Source organism: Rhamphochromis sp. 'chilingali' (genome assembly GCF_963969265.1).
Source record: "Rhamphochromis sp. 'chilingali' genome assembly, chromosome: 4".
In the NCBI taxonomy this organism is placed as follows: domain Eukaryota; kingdom Metazoa; phylum Chordata; class Actinopteri; order Cichliformes; family Cichlidae; genus Rhamphochromis; species Rhamphochromis sp. 'chilingali'.
The window spans coordinates 16,877,189-16,901,917 of NC_137948.1; the positions used below are offsets into that span (position 1 = coordinate 16,877,189).

General features: G+C 39.2%; 1 protein-coding gene across 2 annotated transcripts in view; it reads right to left on the reverse strand.

Moving 5' to 3' along the window:
- Positions 1 to 3,677: 3,677 nt before the first annotated feature.
- rhbdl3 (rhomboid, veinlet-like 3) overlaps positions 3,678 to 24,729 on the reverse strand; it is an 82,616-nt gene continuing 61,564 nt past the window's right edge. For both annotated transcript variants that reach the window (XM_080879251.1, XM_080879250.1), the window contains 4 exons: positions 17,422 to 17,534; positions 8,977 to 9,077; positions 8,208 to 8,268; positions 3,678 to 7,238 (listed from right to left, as the gene is read on the reverse strand). In XM_080879251.1, the coding sequence (XP_080735377.1) occupies positions 6,967 to 7,238; positions 8,208 to 8,268; positions 8,977 to 9,077; positions 17,422 to 17,534 (547 nt within the window). In that variant the 3' untranslated portion in view covers positions 3,678 to 6,966. The remainder of the gene's footprint in view (positions 7,239 to 8,207; positions 8,269 to 8,976; positions 9,078 to 17,421; positions 17,535 to 24,729) is intronic.

Here is a 24,729-nt window from a genome sequence, read left to right on the forward strand (position 1 = left end):
AAAACATTTTTTGGCAGATGAATCCAAAATCAACCTCTACCAGAATGATGGCAAAAAATGGAAGAGCTCATGATCCAAAGCATACCACATCATCTGTAAAACACGGTGGAGGCACTGTTGTGGCTTGGGCATGCATGGCTGCCAGTGGCACTCTGACACTAGTTTTTATTGATCATGTGACACAGGACAAAAACAGACGAATGAATTCTGAGATGTTCAGAGACATGTACAAAGAAATGCTCAAATCCAGCTAAATGCAGTCAAATTGATTGGGCGTCATAATACAGATGGACAATGACCCAAAACATATAGCCAAAACAACCCAGGAGTTTATTAAAGCAAAGAAGTGGAATATTCTTCAAATGCATTTCACTTGATCAAGACTAAACTTCAGACAGAAAGGCTCACAAACAAGCTGCTGCAGTAAAGGCCTGACAGTGTTAAAAAGGAGAAAACACAGCATGTGGTGATGTCCATGAGTTCAAGATGTCAGGCTGTCATTGGCAGCAATCTTTTGTTCAACCCACTGAATTAAAGCTGAAAATCTGCACTTTAACTACATCTGAGTGGTTTCATTTAAAATTCTTTGTGGTAATGTGCAGAACCAAAATTATAAAATAAACATTTGTCTCTGTCCAAATATATATGGACCTAACTGCAGTTACTAAGTAAAAGGGAAAATGGGGTTTAGGAAGAGAGACCTACTTTTCTGTCTTTCTGCTTTCCTCCTTCTTTTCTTTTATATCTCTCCTTATTTTTTGTTCTGTTTTTCTGTTTCTTTTTCTCTTTTTGCATTCCTGTTATGTTGCTCTTTCTTCAACTTTTTTCACTTTATGTTCATGCTTTCCTAATCTCTTCTGTTTATCTACTACTTCCATTTCTAGCCTTCTCCCTTTTCATCTCGGCTTTGCCTTCGTCAGTTTTTAAGGTAAGCTCCTAAAAAGACACACAAAGCATTTTATTTTCATTTTGAAAAGAAAAAATCTTACAATCCATCATATTATCATGTAACTCAAACGATGAGGTAAAATGGCATTAGCTCAGCGTTTTACATGGCTCGTGAGCCTGATGAGCCTTCTTTCTTTCTTTCTTTCTTTCTTTCTTGCTGCCAGCTCACATCTGAGACAGTCCTCCAAAGCTTTGAAATTTTTCTGGCATTCAGTTTTGCTCTGGTGGTGTTTCGACTTAATTGTTTTCAGCTTGGCCAAATGTTTTTCTACCAGTGCCATCATTTCAAGTTTGAAAATTCAGCTGTCTTGGATGAAGTTTTTCCACAGTGTTCCTACAGAGTTTTAAACTCAATGGTCACCCCCCCCCCCCCCCCCCCCCGCACCCCCCTGCCAGCTTTGCTGTTGTGTTTAGTGACAGCTTCACCTCATTGCCTTGTTTGCACTCTGTCGCTTGGTGTTTTTTGACCTTCTCACTCTCACTCGGCTGGATGCTCAGATTTTCTTTTAAGATCCAACCTTACTTCTCCTTTTCTTTCAGTTTTCTGTCAGTCTCCTCGCACATAGTGTCAAACTGTTTTTCACTGCTTTTACAAAGCTTTCCAAGTCCTGTCTGGCCATTAAAAGTGTCGACACTTTCTTGAGCTCCTTTCCAGCAAATACCTCTCCACACAGCAGCATTTTTTTCTCCTGTCAGCTCCTTGGATTTTTGTTGTTGTTGTTGTTGTTGTTGCTTGTCTTTTTAAGTCCAAAAGGGGTTTGTAGCAAGATGTGCTGCATTTTGCTGGGGTATGTGCATGTAGGTATGCGATTTCCTTAGCCTAAAAAGTTCAAAAATGAAGTAAAAATACATGTTCACAGTTAAATGCAATAAAACTATTTACATTTTGATGAGACCTAACAAGAATCTGTGAACTATGAATGAATATGAACTTTTAGCCAGCTAAACATTCATCACTTATCTTATAAATAATTTATAAAAGTTAATTATCACAAGAGTTTACTTACATGCGCAAAAGACACAGAGGATTTAATGTCAGAGAAATTTTCCATCATTCACAGATTTTTCCACTTTCAGTCCAGTCGCCAACAGTGTCTTCAGCCCTTCAGATTCAAAATGTAATGCCATGTCATGTATTTGATATCTCTCTGAATTTCCAACTTAGTTATAACTAAAAATATATTTTGCATTCAATTTGAACCCATATTGTGGACGCGGCGGATTTTTGTCCCAGATGTAATAAATTCCCTCCAAGGCATCCTGATAGATCACATTTACAAGAAATTGACAGATTTTTGACCGGTGACGCTGGAAGCTCAGGTAACACTGATAGATGAAATAGAACGGCGCACAACTTGTTTTGGCCACTAGGTGGCGATAGTACTTCAAGAACAGTACATTGGGGGTTTCAGGCTGTGGAAATTGGGTGGAAAGGCTTTCCAGAACAGCTGTTAGTAATGGTTTATATATACATTTCATTAGGAAACGCTCTCATTAGAAAACGTTCGATGGTTACTCTATCTGTACCAACATACAGTGTTGATTACGCTTATGGTCCATTACAATTTAGAGCCAAATATACATGTATTTGAGAGGTTTAGTAACCGTTAGGTAATCAACCCAAACAGGAAAATAAGGTGTAACAACATTGACAATTTTAATGTATTACAATACCCAGTATTTAAAATCAAGTCCAGACTGACCCACTGCAATGTAATAGTGATATTTTTATCACTCCTCATTACTTTTGGTCCTTTAAGTGTACTTCGTACTTGTCTCTGTGTGCACCTTCATGTTTAAACAAGGATAAATAAGTAACAAGTGTTTCTCGCAGCAGGTTGCATAAATGCTGAGATGCAACAAATGTTTCCAGACAGATTTTCCTTTCCTGCGGCCTCTCGTTTTCTTCATCAAGGTGAATGATTACCTCTGAAAGGAAAGATTTATGAAGGGGAAACACAACTGAGGCGGCTTTCCTTGGCTGCATAATGAATTTTTCATCGTAGGCCTTCAAAACTGCTACTCCATGGTTGTACCGGCTAGACAGAGAAGATGTTCAGTGACAGCTTAAGGGGTCCCTTCTCTGAATGAATTATAGCTGATTCTTGTATTCTCACACATTTCATTGATCACTCTGACATCTGCTTTTTTTCACAAAGGCTCTTACCCCAGCTCTCTACTCTCTGTATGGCCCTATAATCGCTTCCTCCAACTTTTAAGTTTACATTTAACACATAATCCTGTTTTAAAGCTGCTCAGTTTGAGCACTTTTTTCTTTGATATTGGACAATATCCTCTGTCCTTCCTTCCTTGATACTGAATCAACCGACATTAATGTTTCCAAAGAAAGTTGTTTAAATACAATCATCATAGGCATGAATGTCATGGTAATTTTTAATTTATTTGAACTGTTCTTTCCCCAGGATGGATAGATAGCAGTGACGTTCCTTAATTTGTTTGGGAACTGCTTCTTTTAACAGACTTTAAATGTTTGGGAACTGAGAAAACCACTTGCTGCATTTCTGAAAGCCAAATGTTTTCCCCATTTCTACTGAACAGCTGTTCAACACTTCAGGGCCTCCTTTGTTGTCATTTTTATTTCATAATGTGTGCAGTGAAGCTCCTCTTTATTACTTCACAAAACAGCATTTGCTCATGGATAAATTGTACACATTGTACAGATAAATGATCACACACACACGCAAAGATTGAGGTTATGGTTTTTTATTGATTAGTGTTGTTGGCAGGGTCCAAGCTGGGAGTCACAAAAATAAAGATTAGATTGGAAATCTTGGTTATGCCAAATAAACAAAATCATTTTAACTGATGTCGCTGAAGTGAAATAAAGGATAGAAGTTAATGAGTGCAATAACTAACCCTTTTATCTGTGTTTCCTTTCCCTTGTGTAAGTATACAAGTATAATAAGTATACAAACTTATATTTTCAATGATAGCTTGTCGGTGAATTGTTTTCTATTTAAATAAAGTTCACAATATTTGTAAATTTATCTAGTACTAATAAAGTTTAATATTAGCAGTCTGATTGTGTAATCCATTAGTTTAGCTGACTTTTTAATAGCAGTCCACAGAAGTTCAGCCAGTTCACATCAGAGGATGCTAAACCCACATGCCACCTCAGATCACAAGTGGTGTTTTGTGGTTTGTGATGTTTGTCTAAAAAGGCTCTATAGAAATAACATTTTACTTAATTACTTTTTAGTTTGCTTTTTAATGTTTTGTCCAAATTCATTGAAGCCATCCACAGGACGGGCCACAAGCCAGTGTCAGTCCTAGTGTCACTCCTAGTGTCAGTCCTACACCCAGATAAAAGGGCAGGACTACGTCAGGAAGAGCATCCGGCTTAAAATCTTTGCCAAATCAGACATGCGGATACAAAGACCACAGATGAGGTTCATCGATGGAGTGATGGAGGAGATGCAGAATGTTGGTGTGACAGAGGAAGATGCTTGGGACAGGGTGAGATGGAGGCAGATGATGAGTTAATCTCTAATGCAGGTTTTTGATGCGTCCTCGATCCAGCACAGCTGATTTAAATGGCTAAATTACCTCCTCAACATGTCTTGAAGTTCTCCAGAGGCCTGGTAATGAACTAATCATTTGATTCAGGTGTGTTGACCCGGGGTGAGATCTAAAACCTGCAGGACACTGGCTCTCGAGGCCTGGAGTTCCCTACCCCTGCTCTAACAGGAGCAGCCAAAAGAAGATGCAGCTGAAAGAAGACCTGCTGGTCTGTACTTCATTTCCTCCTCCTTTAATCCAACTGCCAAATGTTTTGGCATTTTGTGTTTCAATCTTTGATTAAAATATTTGAAATGATTTTATTTGATCAGTCCGGTGTGTGTGTGTATATATATCCATGTATGAAACAAATTTATTTGGTCAAGATATTTCTTGGCTTAAAATATTTGAGAACGTGCTATGACCTGCTGTCAGGATGCTGTAGTAACAGAGAGTTGGAGCCACCCCGAGCAAATGGAAAAACAATGACAAAGGCATGCATGAGTCCAAACACTCACAACAAAGATGAACAGTACACTTATTGTTGGGCACATTCAGATTCTACATTGCTAAAATATATTATTGTAAAATTGTGTGACAGATGGACAAACAGCATCATTAAAAAAACTGGTACAGAAGAGGGCAAAATCAAGCCATACGTCATCTTAACCACTTTTCTAGTTCAGGGTCAGAGGTGGACTGGGGCTTGTCTCAGGTGTTACAGAGCGAGAGGCGGGGTCCACTCTGGTCAGGCTGTCAGTCTATCACAGAGATTGCAAAAATCCAATATATCAGTATTTGTTTCTGTATAAAACTGTTTAATGCACTCCAGTATTTACATATCAAATCTAGAAAATATGCACAATGTTAAAATAGCAGTGATTTGCCCCTCATTCAGTTTTGTGCCATAGCCCTTATTATATACAATCCCAGGCCATTAATAATCAATCTTTAAATAGGACACATATAGTATATAGCTAACATATCACAATGCAGACCGACCAGACGATTTACACAACATACCAATATCACAATCTTTTTTAAAAAAATCAACAGCAAACATGTTAAAATATTAATCTGTATGTAATTACATTATGTTTGTGCCAAGCAGTTACCAGTGTAACATGAGGTTAGAATACAGTACAGTTTAAGACTTACAGCTTGGGGCTGGGGTCGCTTTCTGTCTCGGTTCAATCAATTAACAAATTAAGTTGTGTCAGGAACTAATGAGAAGACCATTGATTTCTTTGCCCAGTTGATCCTGAACTGAGAGGGAAACAACCCCAGCCCAGATGTATTCGAGGTCAGGCATGTGTGTTTGTCTACATTTGGTAATGAAGAAAAAGAAAAAAAAGATGTATTCAGAATGGCCCGGATGTCTTTACTGCTGTGTGTATTTATTACATTTCAATAAATAAACTTCTTTTAACTCTTTGCAGATTTTTATTTTCACCTTTGCAAAAACTACTTAAAATGAAAATAACTTTACTCTTCTTGGTGTCAGTAAAACATTTGTTAGAGAAAATATAGCATTCAACTGAAAAAATTAGACCTATTTCACGTCAAAAAAAGCAACACTTGTTACGGGCTGTGCTCTTGCTGCTATTAACAATGTTTTGGCATATTTTTTTAAGCAAAAAGCCTGAATGGCACTTCCGCTTCTTTTCTTTTCGCACACACAATGATACATTTGTTGCACTCCTTCCAAACACACGAAAGACACAAGTTTGAGGTTGAAATTGTGCCGAACACAAATTGACTGAACCCTGAACCCACAGTCTCCTTCAAACGGTAAATTCATAATAACCTCTGAAGGTAAACTGTGCCTACACACTCCTCCGTTTCCTGTGAAACTTGGGGAAGATTGACTATCCTGTTGCCTGTTATATCCTCTCATGCTCATGGGGTGCTTGTAATTATGACAAAACACCAGCTTAGACTAAGTTCTGATATACTCTCCTTCATTTAGAGGAGTTTCAGAGACGTCTCCCTTCAGAAAATGGTTGTAGGATTTTACTGCTGTCACCCTACACTACAGGCAATTGTGCAGAAATACTTTCATCAGGCTGATGTCTCCATGAATAGGCACCATTGGATCGAGGGAAAAGAGGCAGAGAAGGTCAGGCCATGCAGACAGCTCTTCTTCTACCTTCTGTCCCACTGGTTGATACTCTTGACACCAACATCCAGCAGACATGGAGACAAAGAACGAGTGGAGATTAACTTGTATGGTGAGTGTGAGCCAATGTAAGGCTTAACCAGAAAACGTAGCACACGTGTCCAAAAAAGTTTAGTGTAACACAGAGGGCTTCTGCATGCCAAGTATCATTGCATCGGAGCACTGGATGTATGAGTAAAGCGGTTGTCAGACAACTCTGACTGGCTCAAGATGAGGCTCAGTTAGTGAAGGCCCGGGTGACTCATCCAGCCGGGCGGTCAGGCGTCTACCAAGGGAGGAATAAAAGGGATACAGTGTCTTCTGTGCCTCTAATAAGCAACTCATGGTGGTGGGGGCAGTCGCACATCAAGCAGGCTGTAGGCAAAAATGTTCCAGAAAACAGCGCAGAGCACAAACAAGGTGTAGACACAGAAAAATATCCAAAACAGGGACTGCTCCTGGAGCCGCTGCTCATAGTTCTGCAGAACAACCACACCAAGCGTCAGGCCGACCACCACTCCTCCCAGGTGAGCTACAAAGCTGGGATTCGGGCATGGAGGAAAGGCCGGAGGGTAGAACCGGAGCCATACTGCTCGACCAAACTCTACACTCACTGTGGACAGAAAGGAGAAAGGAAGACATAATGGCAGCGAGATGTGAGCATGTAGGTGACAACAGCAGCACTTTATTAAAAATAAACAGTCCTGACTTTGAGGTAGATGAGCTATGATAAAAAAAGAAGGATGTCGAGATGTCTTAAAATAAGACATAAAGCAACAGTGAACCTTTGTTATACAAGTTTCAATTGCTCTCATCCTTTCTCTTGTGTATTTGACTTGATCTGCTCCTAACAACCTTCTAGTGGAACTGGGGGTAAAAAATTAGACAGTCCTTGTGCTGCTGCAAAATTACATTCTGAAGTTTTATGCAAAGTTATTATGAGGCTTCAGCTTCAATAGCCAGGATTATGCAAATCAAGTGGATGAGCATGTTACACACAAAGTCAATATTAGTGCAACTTTCCCTCTTGGGGTTTCACAGACATATTTTGCTACTGCGTTTATGTGGCAGGATAGTAACAGAAAGAGGGAGGATTTTTATTTGATTTAAGACTGACTGGAAGCAACTCACCCAGCTATTTGGATGGAGTGTGTCAAAGGTTACGAGCAACAGAGGAAATTTAGTTTAATTTCAGTGAATCTGGCACGACTACAGTTTTTGATTCACTGCTTGTTTAGTTGTTGTTTTCTGTTTTTGGAGAAAATCACTTTGAACTTGTCAGATCTGGGTTGCCTGGAATCCCATCTAGCCTTGCAATGAAGTTTGCTTACATCACCCCATTGCAGTGCATCACAACAATCATAGTGTCTTAGCAGCGAGAAATCCTTCATGTGCTGAAGCTCCAAAGCCAGAAAGCTTATTATTGTAGCATTTGGAGAAAATAAACACTTTTTTTTTTCAAGAACAGGAACATTTGTTTTGACATAATTAATTTCTGGTGCTGAAGTAGTAACACAGCAAAACTTTTCTGTTGAACGAGAAGTGTTAAGAGTGGGAGTGTGGCATATTTATTCAGACTTACTGCAAACCAGAGCCATGGCCATCCGAAATAACTTAAACTGACACTTCATTCCTGACCAATTCTGCAAAGAAGAGAAAGAGAGAGTGGAGAAATCATAATGAAACACATTTCTGATGATAAAGACAGAACTAACTCTGCTAGAAGAGAAAGTCCTCCTTACATACACACTCACACACACAAACAGACATGCATGACTACCTGAAATGACCTTAGATTGTGCCCTTTGTCTGAATTCACGTCAATTTTAAAGGCTCCAGAGACACTCTGACCCCCAGTCTGTTCTTGCTGTGTTAGATAATAAGATTTCAATGGAGAGGAGGAACACAAACTCCTCCATACTGACCTCAAGAATGCTGTGAAGGATGTGGCAGGATACATAATGAGAACCCCACTGCACATAATAGAGGTTCACCTTGACTGATATTTGCTACATGTGTCTAATGACCTGCTGAATGGGTTAGACCAAACAGAGTAGGCATAGAAGTCAAAGGACAGCAGAGTGCATTGAGATGGGATGCATTTTATTCGCACTCTGTCACGTAAACATGTGCACACGCTCAGATGGTTTTCTGATCTTTGAAGGAATGGGAGAAAACTGACGGTGAGGAATGCATGGCATCTGTAGATAAAGCGGCACCTGTCGAGGGGCCACTGTAGGCTACTTTGACGATACGACAATGATGTGTAGAGACAGGAACACTGAGTGATGTGGTAATCACTGATACACATGTGCGCACACATAGCATGTGCATGTAAATGGAAAACTTACCATTACTACATTGGCTAAATGTGCAGAGACCAGGGCGTAGACTCCCCCAGACGAGCCAACCACCGGTGCCGTCATATCCGTGACAGACACGGCCAGAGACCCTGCAGTGATGATAAAGGCCACATGTCAGTGAAAATTTATAAATAAATGATGACATCATTTTACTGTCTGATAATTCATTGAAGAATGATCTTTTCAGTCAATCTTTGTTAAAACCTTTGTTTAAAAAAAAAAAAAAACGCTGGGGGTTTTCTTTCTTTTTCAAAGCTGCCACTGAAATTTGAAGTAATGATCAAAGCCTAGGGGATATTTAAAAGGTGAAATTAGACAGGTATCCAAAATAGTGAAATATATAGGATTTCATTCAACCACACCTAAGAAAACTTTCAAGCGATTCAACTCCCTGACTTTCCTTAGGATTAATTCAGTTTAACTCTATTTAACAAATCTATCAATTATATACTTTCTGTTGAAAAAAAAAAAGTACTTTGAATCTCAGCTTTTAAGCAGGCAGTCACAAAAACTACTTTATTACTAGAGGAAAGACAAACTTAACCAAACCACTGACTGTATCACCGGCAACCTCTGGGGTCAGTGTGAAAGCACAAAAAACTGCAATTACCCAAAAGGCCACTTGAGGACGGCTTCAAAAGCAACTCAGTCAGACCCCCACAGACTCCTCTGTAAAAATCCCAAGTTCAACGCAAAAAGAAACATGTCTGCAGTCTAAATGTTTTGGTCTCTGTAGCCTCTGTTCCTTTACCTTGAGAAAACTATACGAGAGGCTTTTTTTTTTTTTTTTTTTTTTTACAATTTTTTTCATATCTATAAATCCTCCCTTTAAAAACTATTTTAAAGTTGCCACTTTGAATCATAGGTATGTGCATGCTGTTGCTTCTTGTGGCGGAGGTGTGGTCCCTGGCTCAGCTGCAAGGGAGGAGCGGTGCAGTGAGCTCAATGGGGCGGTGCTGGGGAGGCAGGTGAGAACACAGCTGGTGGCGTTTGGACTGATGATGGTCTTTTTTCCCCTTTTAGACGAGAGAACTGGTTGTTAGAAAAGCTGAGACCAGCGCTGACCAGAGTGTGGGTTGTTGCACAAAGAGCCCTGAATAAACATGACATCTGGGAGCATAAACAGTGTCTGTGCAGAGTGCATTCTACACTTTTTAGCATCTGGTTAGGTATAACAACCTAATGCCAGCAACTGCACTGACCAGCTCAGCAACACCAAAAGGCCTGAAAAGTTGATGATTGCAGAATTGTTTCCTTCTAGAGAGATTGTCAAGGTCTACAATCAAAACACTTTCATGAGTGTAAATAACTGGTACTTATAGCCTCTTTCTACTCAATTTGAGCACTCAAAGCACTTTCTACTGCAAGTCACAAACATTCATACAGTGGTTTAACCTATCTATGACTAAGCGTCTTATCTAACAGTGCACACGCTGAGGGCAGCTCTTGCCCAAGGATGCTTAGACATGGGAACTGGAGGAGCCGGAGATCGATCTACCAACCTTCTGATTGGTAAACAACCACTACCAATGTACTGTAACGACAGAACATATCGCAAACTACTGGTTACACTCAAGAGCAGGAAGATCATATTAGACTTTCTAAAAGAGCCCTGCACAGGTCTGGGAAAAAAAATATTTGGACAGATGAAAACTGAGCTGGTGGTGGAAGCGGAACAGCTCATGATCCAAAACATACCAGACATTATTTGTTAAACATGGTGGAGGCAATGTTATGGTTTGTGCATGTATACCTGCCAATAGAAACCAGCTAACTAGTGTTTCTGATGTGACTGCTGATAGATGCAGGAAGATGGATTCTAATGTGTAGAGGCCAATATCACCTACTCAGCTAAATGCTGCAACGCTGATTGAGCTACAGAGCACAAATGGATAATGACCCAAAAGCAAAAGCAATCCACAAGTGTTTCAAGACAAAGAAATAAAATCAAGTCAGTCACCTGATCTCAACCCAAAAGAGCATGGTTTTAAGTTGAAGATAGAAAACTGAAGTTAGAAAGTCCGACAAACAAGCGAAGGTGGCGGCAGTAAAGGCTTGGGATAAGTCCTCAAGGAAGGAAACAGCATCTGGTGATGTCCATTTGCTCTAGACTTCAGGAAGTCATTGATTATAAAGGAGTTTCATCCAAGTACTTAAAAAATCTTTATATTTGAAATTATGTTAGTTTTGTCCAATTACTCAAAATTACAAACATTATGTCATCTTAGAAATGGACCAAACTGTACATATGCTGCAAACTTTCTATAATATGACAGAATGCTACATGGTACAAGACTTTCTTGATTTTTGTGTCACATATTTCAGTCTTGAGTTTTAATTTATTCAAGAGGAAATACTCTGACAATATGTCTAATTTAAACTGCTTTCACACCAGCTGTGACCATTCGTGTACTGAATATCTATTGTGAATAGCATTTTGGCAGCTTTGCTATTAGCTATTTAATGTGGGTGTATTATATACAGACCTCCGTGAACTGAGGCTTACTCATACCGTAACAGCACACGCTATAATTTAATGTAAGACAAAAGCAATCCAAGCAAATTGGGCAGCAGCAAGGAGCTGCTCTCTTTTGTGCAACTGGTGGCAATTCATTGCATACACAAAAGATCCAATCACGCATAGCAAAGTTTAAACATGCGGACATTCAGAGGGTGAGACACATTTGTTCTCACAGCACTCACTTTACAAGAGATGGAATAAAAGGAAACAAAAAAGGCAGACATGTTTAGCTGGGCTATTCAAATGTCCAAACACTTACAGTATCTGTTATCGTCCCTTTCCTCTCACTCATTTCCTTTCTTCATTTACACTTTGCTTCTCTTTTCCTTTCCTTCACTTTTTGGCACTGAATGTTTACTGTATTGATGCAAAGTACATAACACACAACTGCCCACACTATGAAAGAGAGCACAAGGAGATGCAGATAAATATTCTCACATTCACTCTGTGTTCTTCCACTCTTGTTCTCAAAGTACGAATACGGATGCATATTACATATTTCTCCTTTAAGCAATACACAATAAAATGTGCATCATATACTCAAACGCATAGAAAATCTAATGGGGTTATTCTCCACCGTTTCTCTTCACCATCTTGATTTTGATACAGATGCTTTATTAACTTTCTATAGATGAAGATTCGATTTTTTTAATGTCTGGTACTGGTTCCAATAAATTCAAATTAAATTTTTAAAATGGAATGGAAACTCTTGAACTGGATATTTTCTATAATTCTGCACCTTTGGCCAATCCCATAATGTTTAAATTAATGTTAAAACCCAGTTTGATCAATGCTCAGTTTTACTTTCTCCTATATTTCTGTTGCTATTGCTATTTCTCCTTGATGTACAGAATTTATTACACCATACTTTATCATTCATACATGCCTTATTCCAAAAATGTTGTAAAATGTGAATAAAAAAATAAATAAAATAAAAGGAGCATCTTAGAGAAGCAGATGTTCACCAGTTTGTTGAACAACTTTAGATTGATGCCCCTCAACATTTTGAATATCTCATCATCTACAGTACATAATATCATCAAAAATCTGGAGAAATCTCTGTCCACAATGGATTAAGGCCAAACATTGGTATTTGATGGGAAAAGCATGGGGCAAAACATGAAATATTCTGTCACTGAAATCACTGCATGGACTCAAGAATTACTTCCAGTAATTTCCACAAATGTTATACTATCCACAAATACAGGTTCAAGCTCTAGCATGCAAAAAAGAAGCCTACTGGTGATGGCCAGAAGGGCCGATGGCGCGATATGGCAGCCTGTCAGTCTGCCCCAGGGCAGCTGTGGTTAGCCTCCACCAGTGTGTGAATGGGTGGATGACTGGGTGTGTAAAGCGCCTTGGGGTCCCTAGGTGGGACTAGTAAAAGCGCCATACAAATACAGGCCATTTACCATATCTAATCCTTTACTTTTAAACACTGGCACCCAACCTAACAAACAAAAAAGAACAAATAAAAAAAAGATAATCAGATTCCTACCCTAACAGATCTCTCTTTCTCTCTCTTTCACATGCGTGCACGCACGCACGCACGCACGCACGCACGCACGCGCGCACACACACACACACACACACACACACACACACACACACACACACACACACACACACAAAGAGCAACTCCACCTTCTAGTTCCTGTGTTTTGGAAGTGTGTCTCTGCAGGGTGACCTCCATCTCTGTAATTACCTTGGTTTAATAACATTATTTTAGCAGTGTGCTTCTGTGTGCACATAATCTCACACACACAAACACACACACAGACAAGGACACGGTCTCTCATAGTCATTCAGCAGGCCCCAGGAGGCCTGTAGGTTTTACAGTTGAAAGTGGCAGCTCATTTTTCTTGGCTCTTCTTCCAAACTGCAGCGAAACAGCCAGACACATGAGGAGAAATAATAACGCACATCAGTGCTCATAATGAGAAAAATCAACAGCTTGGCTGCATGTTGAGCCAACTGAATATACCGAGCCTTTACAGTAGTGTTTTATGTGTGTGCCCTTTGTAAGTGACCCCCATGTGCCCATAGTCAAGTCTTTGACTTTGTGTAGCTGCTTTATTGTCTGTGTGTCTGTTTTGTCTCGTCTGAGTCTTAGTTATCATTGTCCACTGCTGCACCTGTCTTATATCCTTTGCTCTGAAAAGCCACTTCTTGTCTGTTTTCCATAAGGGGAGCTATGACATTAAAGTGTCAGAGTGTGTGTGAGCCCTAGAGGGTCAGACACCCTTTTCTGAGTCATTACTTGACCTCTGAACTATGCCTTAACCTCTGTATGTGCCAGCTGAGCCCTTTTCTGTTTGATGCAATATTTCCTCACATAGTAACCTATGTGAGGAAATTATGTCATTATGCAGCAACAGAGTAGCTGTTTGTCCCCTAATATATAAGGATTAAGCTAAAATGTTTAAATGGCCTCAAATCAAACAAGGGGAATGTAGGGAATTCAAAGTTTTTTGTTAATATTCATTATATTTGCCTCCCCAGAACCCAGACCTCAACATTTATGGAAGCAGTGTGTCATCTTGACAGAGATGATCCCATGACAGAACAGAGAAGAAACAAAGATATAGAGCTATCACGTGTTCTTCAAAAAATCTGGAGAACTGTTCCTCCAGAGTACTTAAAGAAACTTGCATGAAAGCTTTTCTAAGAGAGGCCAGACCACGTGGAAGAATTCAATTCAGTTCAGTTCAGTTCAGTGCAAATTACAACAACAGTTGCCTCAAGATGCTTTATATTGTAACACAATATAACCGAGAAAACAAAGAAAACCTCAACAATCCAACGACCCACTATGAGCAAGCACTAAATAAATAAAGGTGGTCTTACCAAATATTGATTTAAAGCTTGTTAAAATTGTACACTCTGTTGTTCTGAAGAGAATTGTTCGTAGAGTTGTGATACAAACAAAACCAAAAATAGAAAAACTGAAAACACTTTTGTATACACATGTATGTCTACATTGAGTTGAATTGAAACAGACTCAGAAACTTTATTGTCATTGTAGCAATGAGAAATTAAACAATGCAAAAGAAGAATAGAAATTAGAATAAAAATAGTCAATTATTCCTTATTGTGCAAATTCCCTGCTGACTCGGCCTCAGGATGTCTAGAGGCAAGAACCAAGCGCACCCAAATGAGCGCACCAGTGATCATGTGCGCATCACGCAGAGGGAGAGTGAGGGACGAAAAGCAGCAGCAGAGCATGGCAGTTGTATCGCAGTTTGTGTGATTCCGTGTGCGTTAATGAGACTGTAAGTGTTATTGCCTTTGACAGGTTAACTGGTATGATAATAGTTATAGTTGTTTGTGTATGTTTAAGCTAAAGTTATGCCTCAGTACACTGCTACCACGTTAGTAGGTTTATTTAATTATTTAATTAATAAGCACTAAGTTAATACCAGTGGCCAGAATCTCCCCCAATGATTATATCCCGCGGTTAAAGGATTTTTCTGTTGTTTATTGTTTAGTTTAGCTGTTGTTAGCTTGCCACATGCTTGCCTTAGTACTAGCAACTGGGAAAATATGTGCTATTTAGCCAACTTCTGGTCTTACGGCGACCCCTTGTGGACATTGTAAAATATTGCTGTGTCTGAGTAGATGATGTGTTCTGATTGTTGTTTGGTTGTCTTTGAGCCTGCTAATTATAGTGTTACCTGTTTCTGTTTCCAGACAACCATGCTTATAGTCACCGATACTGCACCTGCCACAATTATCAGTGCATATCTTCTGTGAAGCTTCATTAAAGACAGTGAACTAAACTCCTGGACTGCTGCAGTCTTTCTGACCGAAGACTTAGGCCAGACTTGTATACCCAGCACTTCCAGTATATATATATTCTACACTTATCATGAGAGAAAAAATTACTTGCTCAGTGGCTGTGGCTATTGCGCCTTTGATTAACTCCTCATAAACCAGTCAATTATTATTCCTAATGAGTTATGCATGAGGGGCTATATTGCAGGCCATAACTCACTAGAGTCTCTTCAGAGTATTATCCGCCTTAAGTCTCAAACGCTGATTCATGTCAATTTTTATTGTACCGTTTTAAAAGTAAATAAATACATAGAAATTGAGGTCCAGAGCTTGATGACCTCATAGATGTTTATGGCCATGTGTCCCTGTGAACAAGTTCAAATTGTGCCCCTCCAATGACCTCGACTGTTTGAAAGACAAAAAAACAATCTAAAGCCGGCCTTATATTTGATTTATTACACTGATAAAAGCATCTAGTGTAAAGAATAAAAAGCTCACAGTAATTCTTTTAAAGATCCTTTACACATATGTTTGAAATCATATACAAATACTCCACAAACAGGTTCATTCATGTTAAAAAAAACTACTGGCACCTCTGAGTAGGATCCACAACAGTGCAAATAAAAGTAAGTAAGTGAGAACAGATAGTAAGGAAACACTTCTGGCAATTTAATGTAAAAGATTAATATAATTTAGGCTAAAAGGGGCAAAAACTAAACATTAAACCTCAGTGAAAACTTCCTTTTTTTAAATTTAATTTACTGTTTACTATTAGAAAGTTTCTGTTAAAGATAATCATAAATCTACAGTCTACACAATACATGTGCTGTATATGTGCCACATACACAAACATCCGGTTCTTGTTAAATATTACAGATTTTGGTTGGAGTCTTTCTGCTGCCCAATTTTACCTGCTGAGCTCAGTCAGACACAAGAAACGCAAACATGGCAGCCGGCACAACCACACTGCAACTCCCCTCTTCTTCTTGGTGGTCAATATCTAATTAACAGACATTTGTGTGTGTGTGTGTGTGTGTGTGTGTGTGTGTCTGTGTGCATATGTAAGTGTGAGTGATTTATGTGCTCATTTCCTCATCCTCATTTCACTGTGAGGTTAATGCTACAGGCCGCCGCAGCTGGTATCCCCAGGGGTGTTTGTCAGTGACCCTTGTGCGTGCACGCACAGACACACACTCTCTTACACACAATGGGGGCTCGCAGACGTGTAGAGAGAAATGTTCATGAATATTAAACAAAACCTCAACGGCTGCGATTCATATCACACAATCATTTTTTTTCAGTCTATCAGTAAAAACCCTCATTTCCCGCCACGAGGCATCATGTTTCTAAGTCTCGTCTCAAAAAGTAGCCCAATATTTCCACTCCAGTTGTTTTGCTAAAAATGACACCCCAGGGTACCAAATAAAAGGGGGGGGAAAAAACAGGAAAACAGCACTGGGGTTGATCACAGATTCAGTGAAGAAAAACGGTGCTTATGAGCTCACACATACACATGCTTTGTCTCAGCTGAACGGGCCTGAACACTCAAATTGCACCAGTGCTTGAGGTTGATAGGGGAGTAGGAAGGGAGCAGTGACATTTTGTTCAAAGCTGTGTCCGCTTTTGCTTTCTCATTGGTAGTTCCTCTCCTAATTCTCGCCCAGCTCTGCTTCACATCCATTTCTGCATTTCTCATATCCCGGCTCTCCTCTTCAGACTCTGTGTTATTAGCGTTTAAGAATTCATCACGTTTCTCTTTCTTCATCCCCCCCGATTTCATTATTACTGTGTGTGTTTCTCTGATTGAGCTTTATTTGAGATGACTCTCTTTGCTCTGCCCTTTACTGAATGAATATGGAGGACGCGGGGGCTTAAATAAGGGCTCTGAGAACCCCCTGCATCCCACCATGTCTGGTAGGAGGACAGAAACAGAAGACCATCTGTCCTGAACATGCCACACACATATGCACAGTTCTCTCCCTGACCAGTATCCACCAACACACGATGAAATCTGATAGGTGATTAAATGCATAAAACAAGCAGATGGAACAACGACGGAGCTGAAAGGGAAAACCCCGCCATGTCTGTTTGTGTTTTCATCCCTGGGTAGCAGAGAGACAGTGAAGCCACACACCTACCTGCTAACACACCACACACATAGACCAGTCCAATTCTCAGGGCACCGTGGACCATTTCTAGAGGGACGCCCACCAGCAGCTGCATGGCCATGTTCAGGCTCAGGTGTTCAATCCTGTAACATGAAAAATATATAACCCTGCACTTAATACAGTAGCAATATAAAAAGGTCATTGCAGAAATGTGAGTGGCACATGAGCTATTGAGGTCACACTGTGAGGCCTCAAAGTTTTACCATTTGTGTTTTCAATATTTTGAAACAGGATTTTGAAGACCACAACTTTGTCCTCCTTTTTAAATCAAACGAGGACCATGTTTTACAAAATTAACCCTATGTTGCATTAAATAAAACTTAAAACAAGCATTTGAGGAATTTAAAGTCATCAGGGAAGTGTTCTCTCATTAGAAAGTACAGCTTTTATACATTTCTACATCAATTTCAGATGTGGATGCTACATTCACCCTCTATACAGCCTATACATTCAGAGCAGGATACAACAAATGGAGCCCAGACTCCCCAGTTTATAGTGTAGTGTGATTTATTTTGGAAAAAAGTAATGTGTCATTCCAGAAACATTCTTCCCTAGAAACAGCCCCTTGTCATTTTGACAAGTTTCTTGAATCTAAACTGGAAGCTGGTTCCACAGAAGAGGGGCCTGAAAACTGATATGTGCATTGAAGGACATATCCTGGTCAATAATGACTCCAAGGTTCCTTACAGTGTTACTGGAGACCAAAGTAATGCCATCCAGAGTAAGAATCTGGTTAGATACCATATTTCTAAGCTTTTTAAGGCCGAGTACAATAACCTCAGTTTGATCTGAATTTAAATGCAGAAAATTTGAAGTCATCAAGGTCTTTATGAGACATTCCTGCAGTTTAACAAATTGGTGTGTATTTTTTGGTTTCATGGATAGATAAAGTTAGGTGTCATCTGCATAGCAGTGAAAATGTATGCTATGCCTTCTGATGATACTGCCTAAGGGACGCATGTAAACAGAATTGGTCCTAGCACAGAACCTTGTGGAACTCCATAATTAACCTTAGTGCAGGGGTGTCGAACTCCAGGCCTCGAGGGCCGGTGTCCTGCAGGCTTTAGATCTCACCCTGTTTCAACACACCTGAATCAAATGATTAGTTCATTTCCAGGCTTCTGGAGAACTTCAAGACATGTTTAGGAGGCAATTTAGCCATTTAAATCAGCTGTGTTGGATCAAGGACGCATCTAAAACCTGCAGGACACCAGCCTTCGAGACCTGGAGTTCGACACCTGTGCCTTATTGTGTAAAGAGTACTCTCCATTTACATGAACAAATTGGACTCTATTAGATAGATATGATACAAACCACTGCAGCGCAGTACCTGTAATACACACAGAATGCTCTAATTGTTCATTTGTAACCTTCACTAAAGCTGTTTCTGTGCTGTGATGAGCTCTGAAACCTGACTGAAACTCTTCAAATAAGCCATTCCTCTGCAGATGATTAGTTAGCTCTTTAACAACTACTCTTTCAAAATTTTTGAAGAGTATCTAGAATTTAAATTTTTGTTGCCATAGACGTCATCAAATGTTATTTTGAATTAAAACACACACACACACACACACACACACACACACTTTCTGCTGATTAACATAGCTCCTGGATTTGTTTTTGCCTTTAAGGCTTAAAAACATTTCCATAAAAATTAATATTCCTCCTCCATCTGCACAAAAAGAAAGAAAGATGGGGAAGAAATGGAGGTTGGTCAGTTTGCATACTTCTCCATTGAGGTTTATTTCTGAAGCCAATATTTGCAGTCAGTTTATGACTTAAGAATCTGTGCTGCTGAGCTGTTGACAGGATTACATGCTTTGTTAATGTGTGTGCACGCATCTATTAAGTGTCTCATAATTAACAACTAAATTTCTTACTATATTGTTTATTAGTGGTTCAAAGCAGTTGTTTTTCCATTGCAGCTTTTAAACACTGCATAATGTCATAAACACACAAATCCACCTTTAGTGTATCTAAATAAGCATGCTATATCATCGCATATGATACATTTATAATGATTTTTACCCAAATTTGCAATGAAAGAAACTTGAATATCAACAATTTCCCAGCCAGAAAACCCATGTGGCCTTATCACTCACTTATGAATGTGTAACACAACATAGCATTGCACTCAATTCCAAATCTTAAACATGTATCGTCTGCCTAATCTTGACAAATATGAAAACAGACATGAAAGTGTTGGGTTTTGCATTTCTCTCAAGCGACATGCTGTTTGATCATATTTAATTAGTTTTATGTCGCATTAAAAGTGCAAAAATGACCACTTTCATGACAAATTCCTTGTATGAGACATAGAAGTCTTTAAAAGGCAACTTTTTTCTCCTGTTTCTCTTCTGTAAACTTTAAAAGTGAAGACATGAAAGTGATAAAAAATTCTGTGATGGCAAAACACTTCTTTTTCCTCCTGCGGATGATTGGCAGGAAACGTACTGAACTCTGGCACGAAGAAGTAGTGAAACAGAAACTCTGATAAGAATCAAATTCTGGATTCATGTTTACTGGGATGGGAAATGTTTTTCACACTGTGTAAAAGTAAATGGGAGCTACCTCCTCAAAGAAGAAGAAAACATGATTTCATGAACGCTACAGAGCTTGCAAAGGCATTATCAGAAAAAAAGGGCAACTTGAATGTCACAAAGAAAGGAAAAAAAGCCATATAGGAAGGGGAAAAAATATGTCCCCAAGAGTAAATGTTTATGTTTTATATCAAAGTCTTACATGACTCACGTCTCATAATTTAATCACAAAAGTGATTAATTCACTTTTCACTTAATTCTCATGTTTTATGACACAACAGCAAAAGAAGCTAAACAGCATAATGTGAGATATGAGTCCTTTGAGATATACAGTACAATATATATAGAAGACAAACGCTTGAATTTTAGACAAAAAAAGAGAGTGGCCTCAGGGGAAAAAATCTCTCATTATTTTTATGGTTTTTTTAGTAGCATTTCCTTTGTAACTGTCCACTTTGGCCTCATTATTCCAAAACTTTCATCAAAAGGCTGAGTTCATACATTGGTAAGCTGTCAGCGAGGCAAAGGGAGGTGAAAGGATAAACAGCCCGAAAACAAGTCCAAAAAGTCTCTCTCACACACACACACACACACACACACAGACCTATTAGACACAAGGAATACACAGAAGACAAGAAACTTTTCCTCATCTGACAGTGTGCGCATGTTTATGTAAGCTATATCCTAATTAAAATCAAACAAACAAACAAAAACCCAAACAATCTCTGTATATAAATTGAGATAAAGTCTACTTGACGCCAAGCTGGCTCTCATTTAATAAACTTATCACTACCATAGCTCAACAGGAAACAAAATGCTTATAACCAGAAAAAAAACAAGTACCAAATTTGTTTTTTTTACAGGTAATTTCAGGGTTAACACCGGATTTTCAGGATTATGAAAGCGGTTCACTTCCTAGTGAGGTACATCATGATGGAAACTTGCACTGCCCGTATTCAGGTTATCTTCAGGTTTGATGAATACAATTAAAAAAAATACATTCTTTTGTTTTTTAACTTTGCAACCCTAATTCCAAATAAGTTAAGGCACTACGTAAAATGTAAATCCAGTAAATCCATATTTTATTCACAACAGACCACAGAAAACATGATTAAATGTTTCAAATGAAAAATAACAGCTCTTGAATTTGATGGCAGCAGAACATCTCAGAAAAAGTTGGGACAGGGAGAATAAAAAGGCTGGAAAAGTAAGTAGTAGAGATGGCACGATACAACTTTTTTTATGTTCGATACCAATAATGATATCATAAATTTGGATATCGGCTGATACCAATATGAATCCGATATAGTGTATTTTGTAATCAATACAATTTTTTTTATAAATATCTTGCTGCATTTTGTATAAGTTCACACTCAAGTTTTAAAAAACAAAACACTAAAACTATTCTGTTATACCTGTATGCAAAAAATACACTGCACCCAAAATATTTTCTAGTTCAGCTACACTGATCAATCTAGCAAACTTAAACCTACACCATCCTCCCTATTCTGGTATTTTAAAGAGTACTTAGCATAAATATTGAACAACCTAACTAATAGGGTTACAAACCCTATAGTTTAGTTATGCAAAAAGAAAACAGGGAACCACCCTCCACCCTGTGATGCATAATCGACTTAATGCTAATCCGCGAATCATGAACTAATCCTTCAGTACTCGAGAATCACTTTACTGACTCATGAATCATGATTCACAAGCCCAACTGACTCATCCCCGTTGCAGTTAGCAAACTAATTTTATTAGTAGAAATATATCTAGCTTATAATTAAAATTGTGGAGAAAAACACAACATCCAGTATCTTAACAAAAATATTTCTGCTCTGAGCTGGAAGAAAAAAAACCCTGAGTAGAAGCTCACATCAAGACAATAGCTCCTTGGTTCACAGTAGCATCGCTCTGCTAACATGCTAACAGCACATTTGAGCTACTCACCCCCTCCCTCCTGTGCTTCTTCCTGGTTGGCAACCAATGTTAAGGCGCATTACCGCCCCCTGGCTTACAGCACAGTGGACATTTAGATGAGAAAATATATATTTGACACATTTAAGGAAAATACTAATAAAATAAAAATAAACAAAATAAATGTTCCCTTTAGAATTTTTTTTGCTCTATAAAATAGTTGTTTTCTTTTAGAATCATTCATCTTAGCAGTATGATAAAATTGTTGATACTGAATATTTCATCATCTATATTAAATAACTTCATCAAAAAATGTCATAAAAATAATCTGTGTGCAAGGGACATGGGCAAAAATCCATATTGTATTTCTGTCCTGCTGCCTATATCAGACCAGAACGGGACAGCATACCTCTCTCAAAGTTTCAGCAGCTGGTCTCTCGTCTAAACAGGAGGGGATACTAAAGGGTGGCAAACATGGCCCTGTCCCAACTTATTTAAGAGGTGCTGTGTTGCGGATTGCTGTTCTATTTTTCTATTACTATAATCGCGTTGGTCATGAATGCACAATTTTGCTTGGCTTTGACTGTTACCTCAGAGCCCAGACTCAGTCTCCCAGCTATGATGCTTTGAAAGAAGAGAAAAAGAGTCTTTGGTCAACTAGAAAGGGTAAAGCCTATTCATCTGCTTGGAAATACTTTTTATTCAAGGGAACCAATGAGGAACAACAAATATAGAAAAAATTCAAACAAATGCACAATGTTTCAGAAGCCACTAAATCTCCGTGACCTCAGTAGTGACCAAAATGATTACAGTGTCAGCCATGATTAAGCAGCTCTATCACAGAGTCGCAGAGACATGCACCCAGCATTTAAATATTTCAAAAACAACAAAAGATAAAAGAGGTGTGCGGCTGCCATAAATGGACCCTAATCTGCTCACAGCTTGTGGTTCAATGTGATGACTGTAAGCAAATGATAGCTTTGCACACAAATACGTACACCCACACACACAAACACAGACACCCTGTGCCCTTCACAGCTAGAGAGTCCTTCCAGCCAAACCTCAGTCAGCAGCTCAGGCACGTTCGGGTGTCACAGCAGAATCCAAAAGGAAAGCAGCTAGCATAATCTGGCCTCTCAGCCTCTCTCTGCGTCTCGGCTTTGATAACTCTCTCTCGCTCTCTTCAATCACTTGGTGTGTTTTTCTGTTTCTAAATTATCCTGACGTCTCTTTTTCAGCGAATGTGTGAGAGCGCTGACAGAAACGAAGAGAAAGACATGGCGATGACTCTTGTAGGAGTCCCGTTTTTTTCCCCTGTTTGACAGGTTGGCAGAGGGTTCCAGTAAACGCTGCGTTTACAGACAGACTCAAACAAAAATAAACAAAAACTTTCCTAAAACAAATAACCTCTCTCTCTCTGTGTGTCTGACACACATGCTATTCCTTCAACTCAGGCAAGCCCAGTAATCTAGTTAGCTTGAAACAACGCAGCCACCTCAACTACTACGGCGACATAAAGCATCGCTCAGCGATCAGAAAGACAATGGGGATATTGATTGGCTGGGAGAACCCTGTTCAGAGAACAACTCCCCTCCAGATAACAGCAGCTATATATTTCTATACCACTAATGAGGCTGTGAGGAACAGGCTGCACTGTCAGGCAGATCCGTGGATACCCATGAGAAGCCCTATTGTGTCGAGATAACCGTGGCCTTTCAGGGCACTCAACAAAAGCACTGTTGAATCTTACTGTCTTTATCGCTGCTTCACCAAACTACAGAAAACCTTATTGTTAGTTCACGTTAATGGAACAACTTTAGCGCTGAACTGAGTGCAATCTCTTGCCAGTTTTCCACAAATTATTACACTATCATCAGGTGCTCAGGCTCCTCTGATTATTATTGTAGGTTACATCTTCCCACATTAGACTGAGAACTCGAGAAACACAACCGGGCAGAAACTTGTCCTGGTTTAATCTCAAAAAGCACTAATCTTTCTGAAGGCTTCACACTTGCTACAGACATCCTTCGTGTGCTTGTGATGGAAAGTGAGAGCGAGGGGAGAGAGAGCAGAGCAGGCTCTGTCTGTCTGAGAGGCTGCTCTGCTGAGGGATGTTTTGGGGCCAATATTTACATTTTGTTTTAGTGTTGGGAACTGGAGGGATCAGTGGTACTGAGCTGTTGACAGGATTACATGGTTTGTAGATGTGTGTGAGACTCTCACTCTCTGTTTCTGTGTGTGTGTGTGTGTGTGTGTGTGTGTGTGTGTGTGTGTGTGTGTGTGTGTGTGTGTGTGTGTGTGTGTGTGTGTGTGTGTGTGAGTGAGAGACACAGGGAAACAAGAAGAGAAAGCGGGCAAAATTCAAATATGGAAATATTGGTATCAGTCAGTTGCAAAGCTTTGTCAGTGCCACTTTTAATGTGAGCGCCGAGTATTATCTTGCAATACACATCAAAGTTCGTCTGCACCATTGGATAAATGAATCAGAAAACCAGCCTTGACTTTTGTTAAAGGGCACTCCATTTCTGTGTCTGTGCTCTCTGTCAGTGTTAAATCAATTACAGCTAAATAAAGAAAGACAAGACTTGTGCACTTTACACTCGATGATGCATGAGTCTATCTGAAGTGACATGAATTGGGTTACTTTGTCTCTAAAATCTATAAAAACTGAATGTATTTCAACATTATTTAAAGATCCAGAGTGAATCAGTGATTAAAGGTTTATATTCTCTGAATAAATAAGAATATTGATTTTCAGTCTGTAGGCGTTAGAATATCTTTGACAAAACACGATCCATACAAGCTGAAGAAGTTCTGCTGC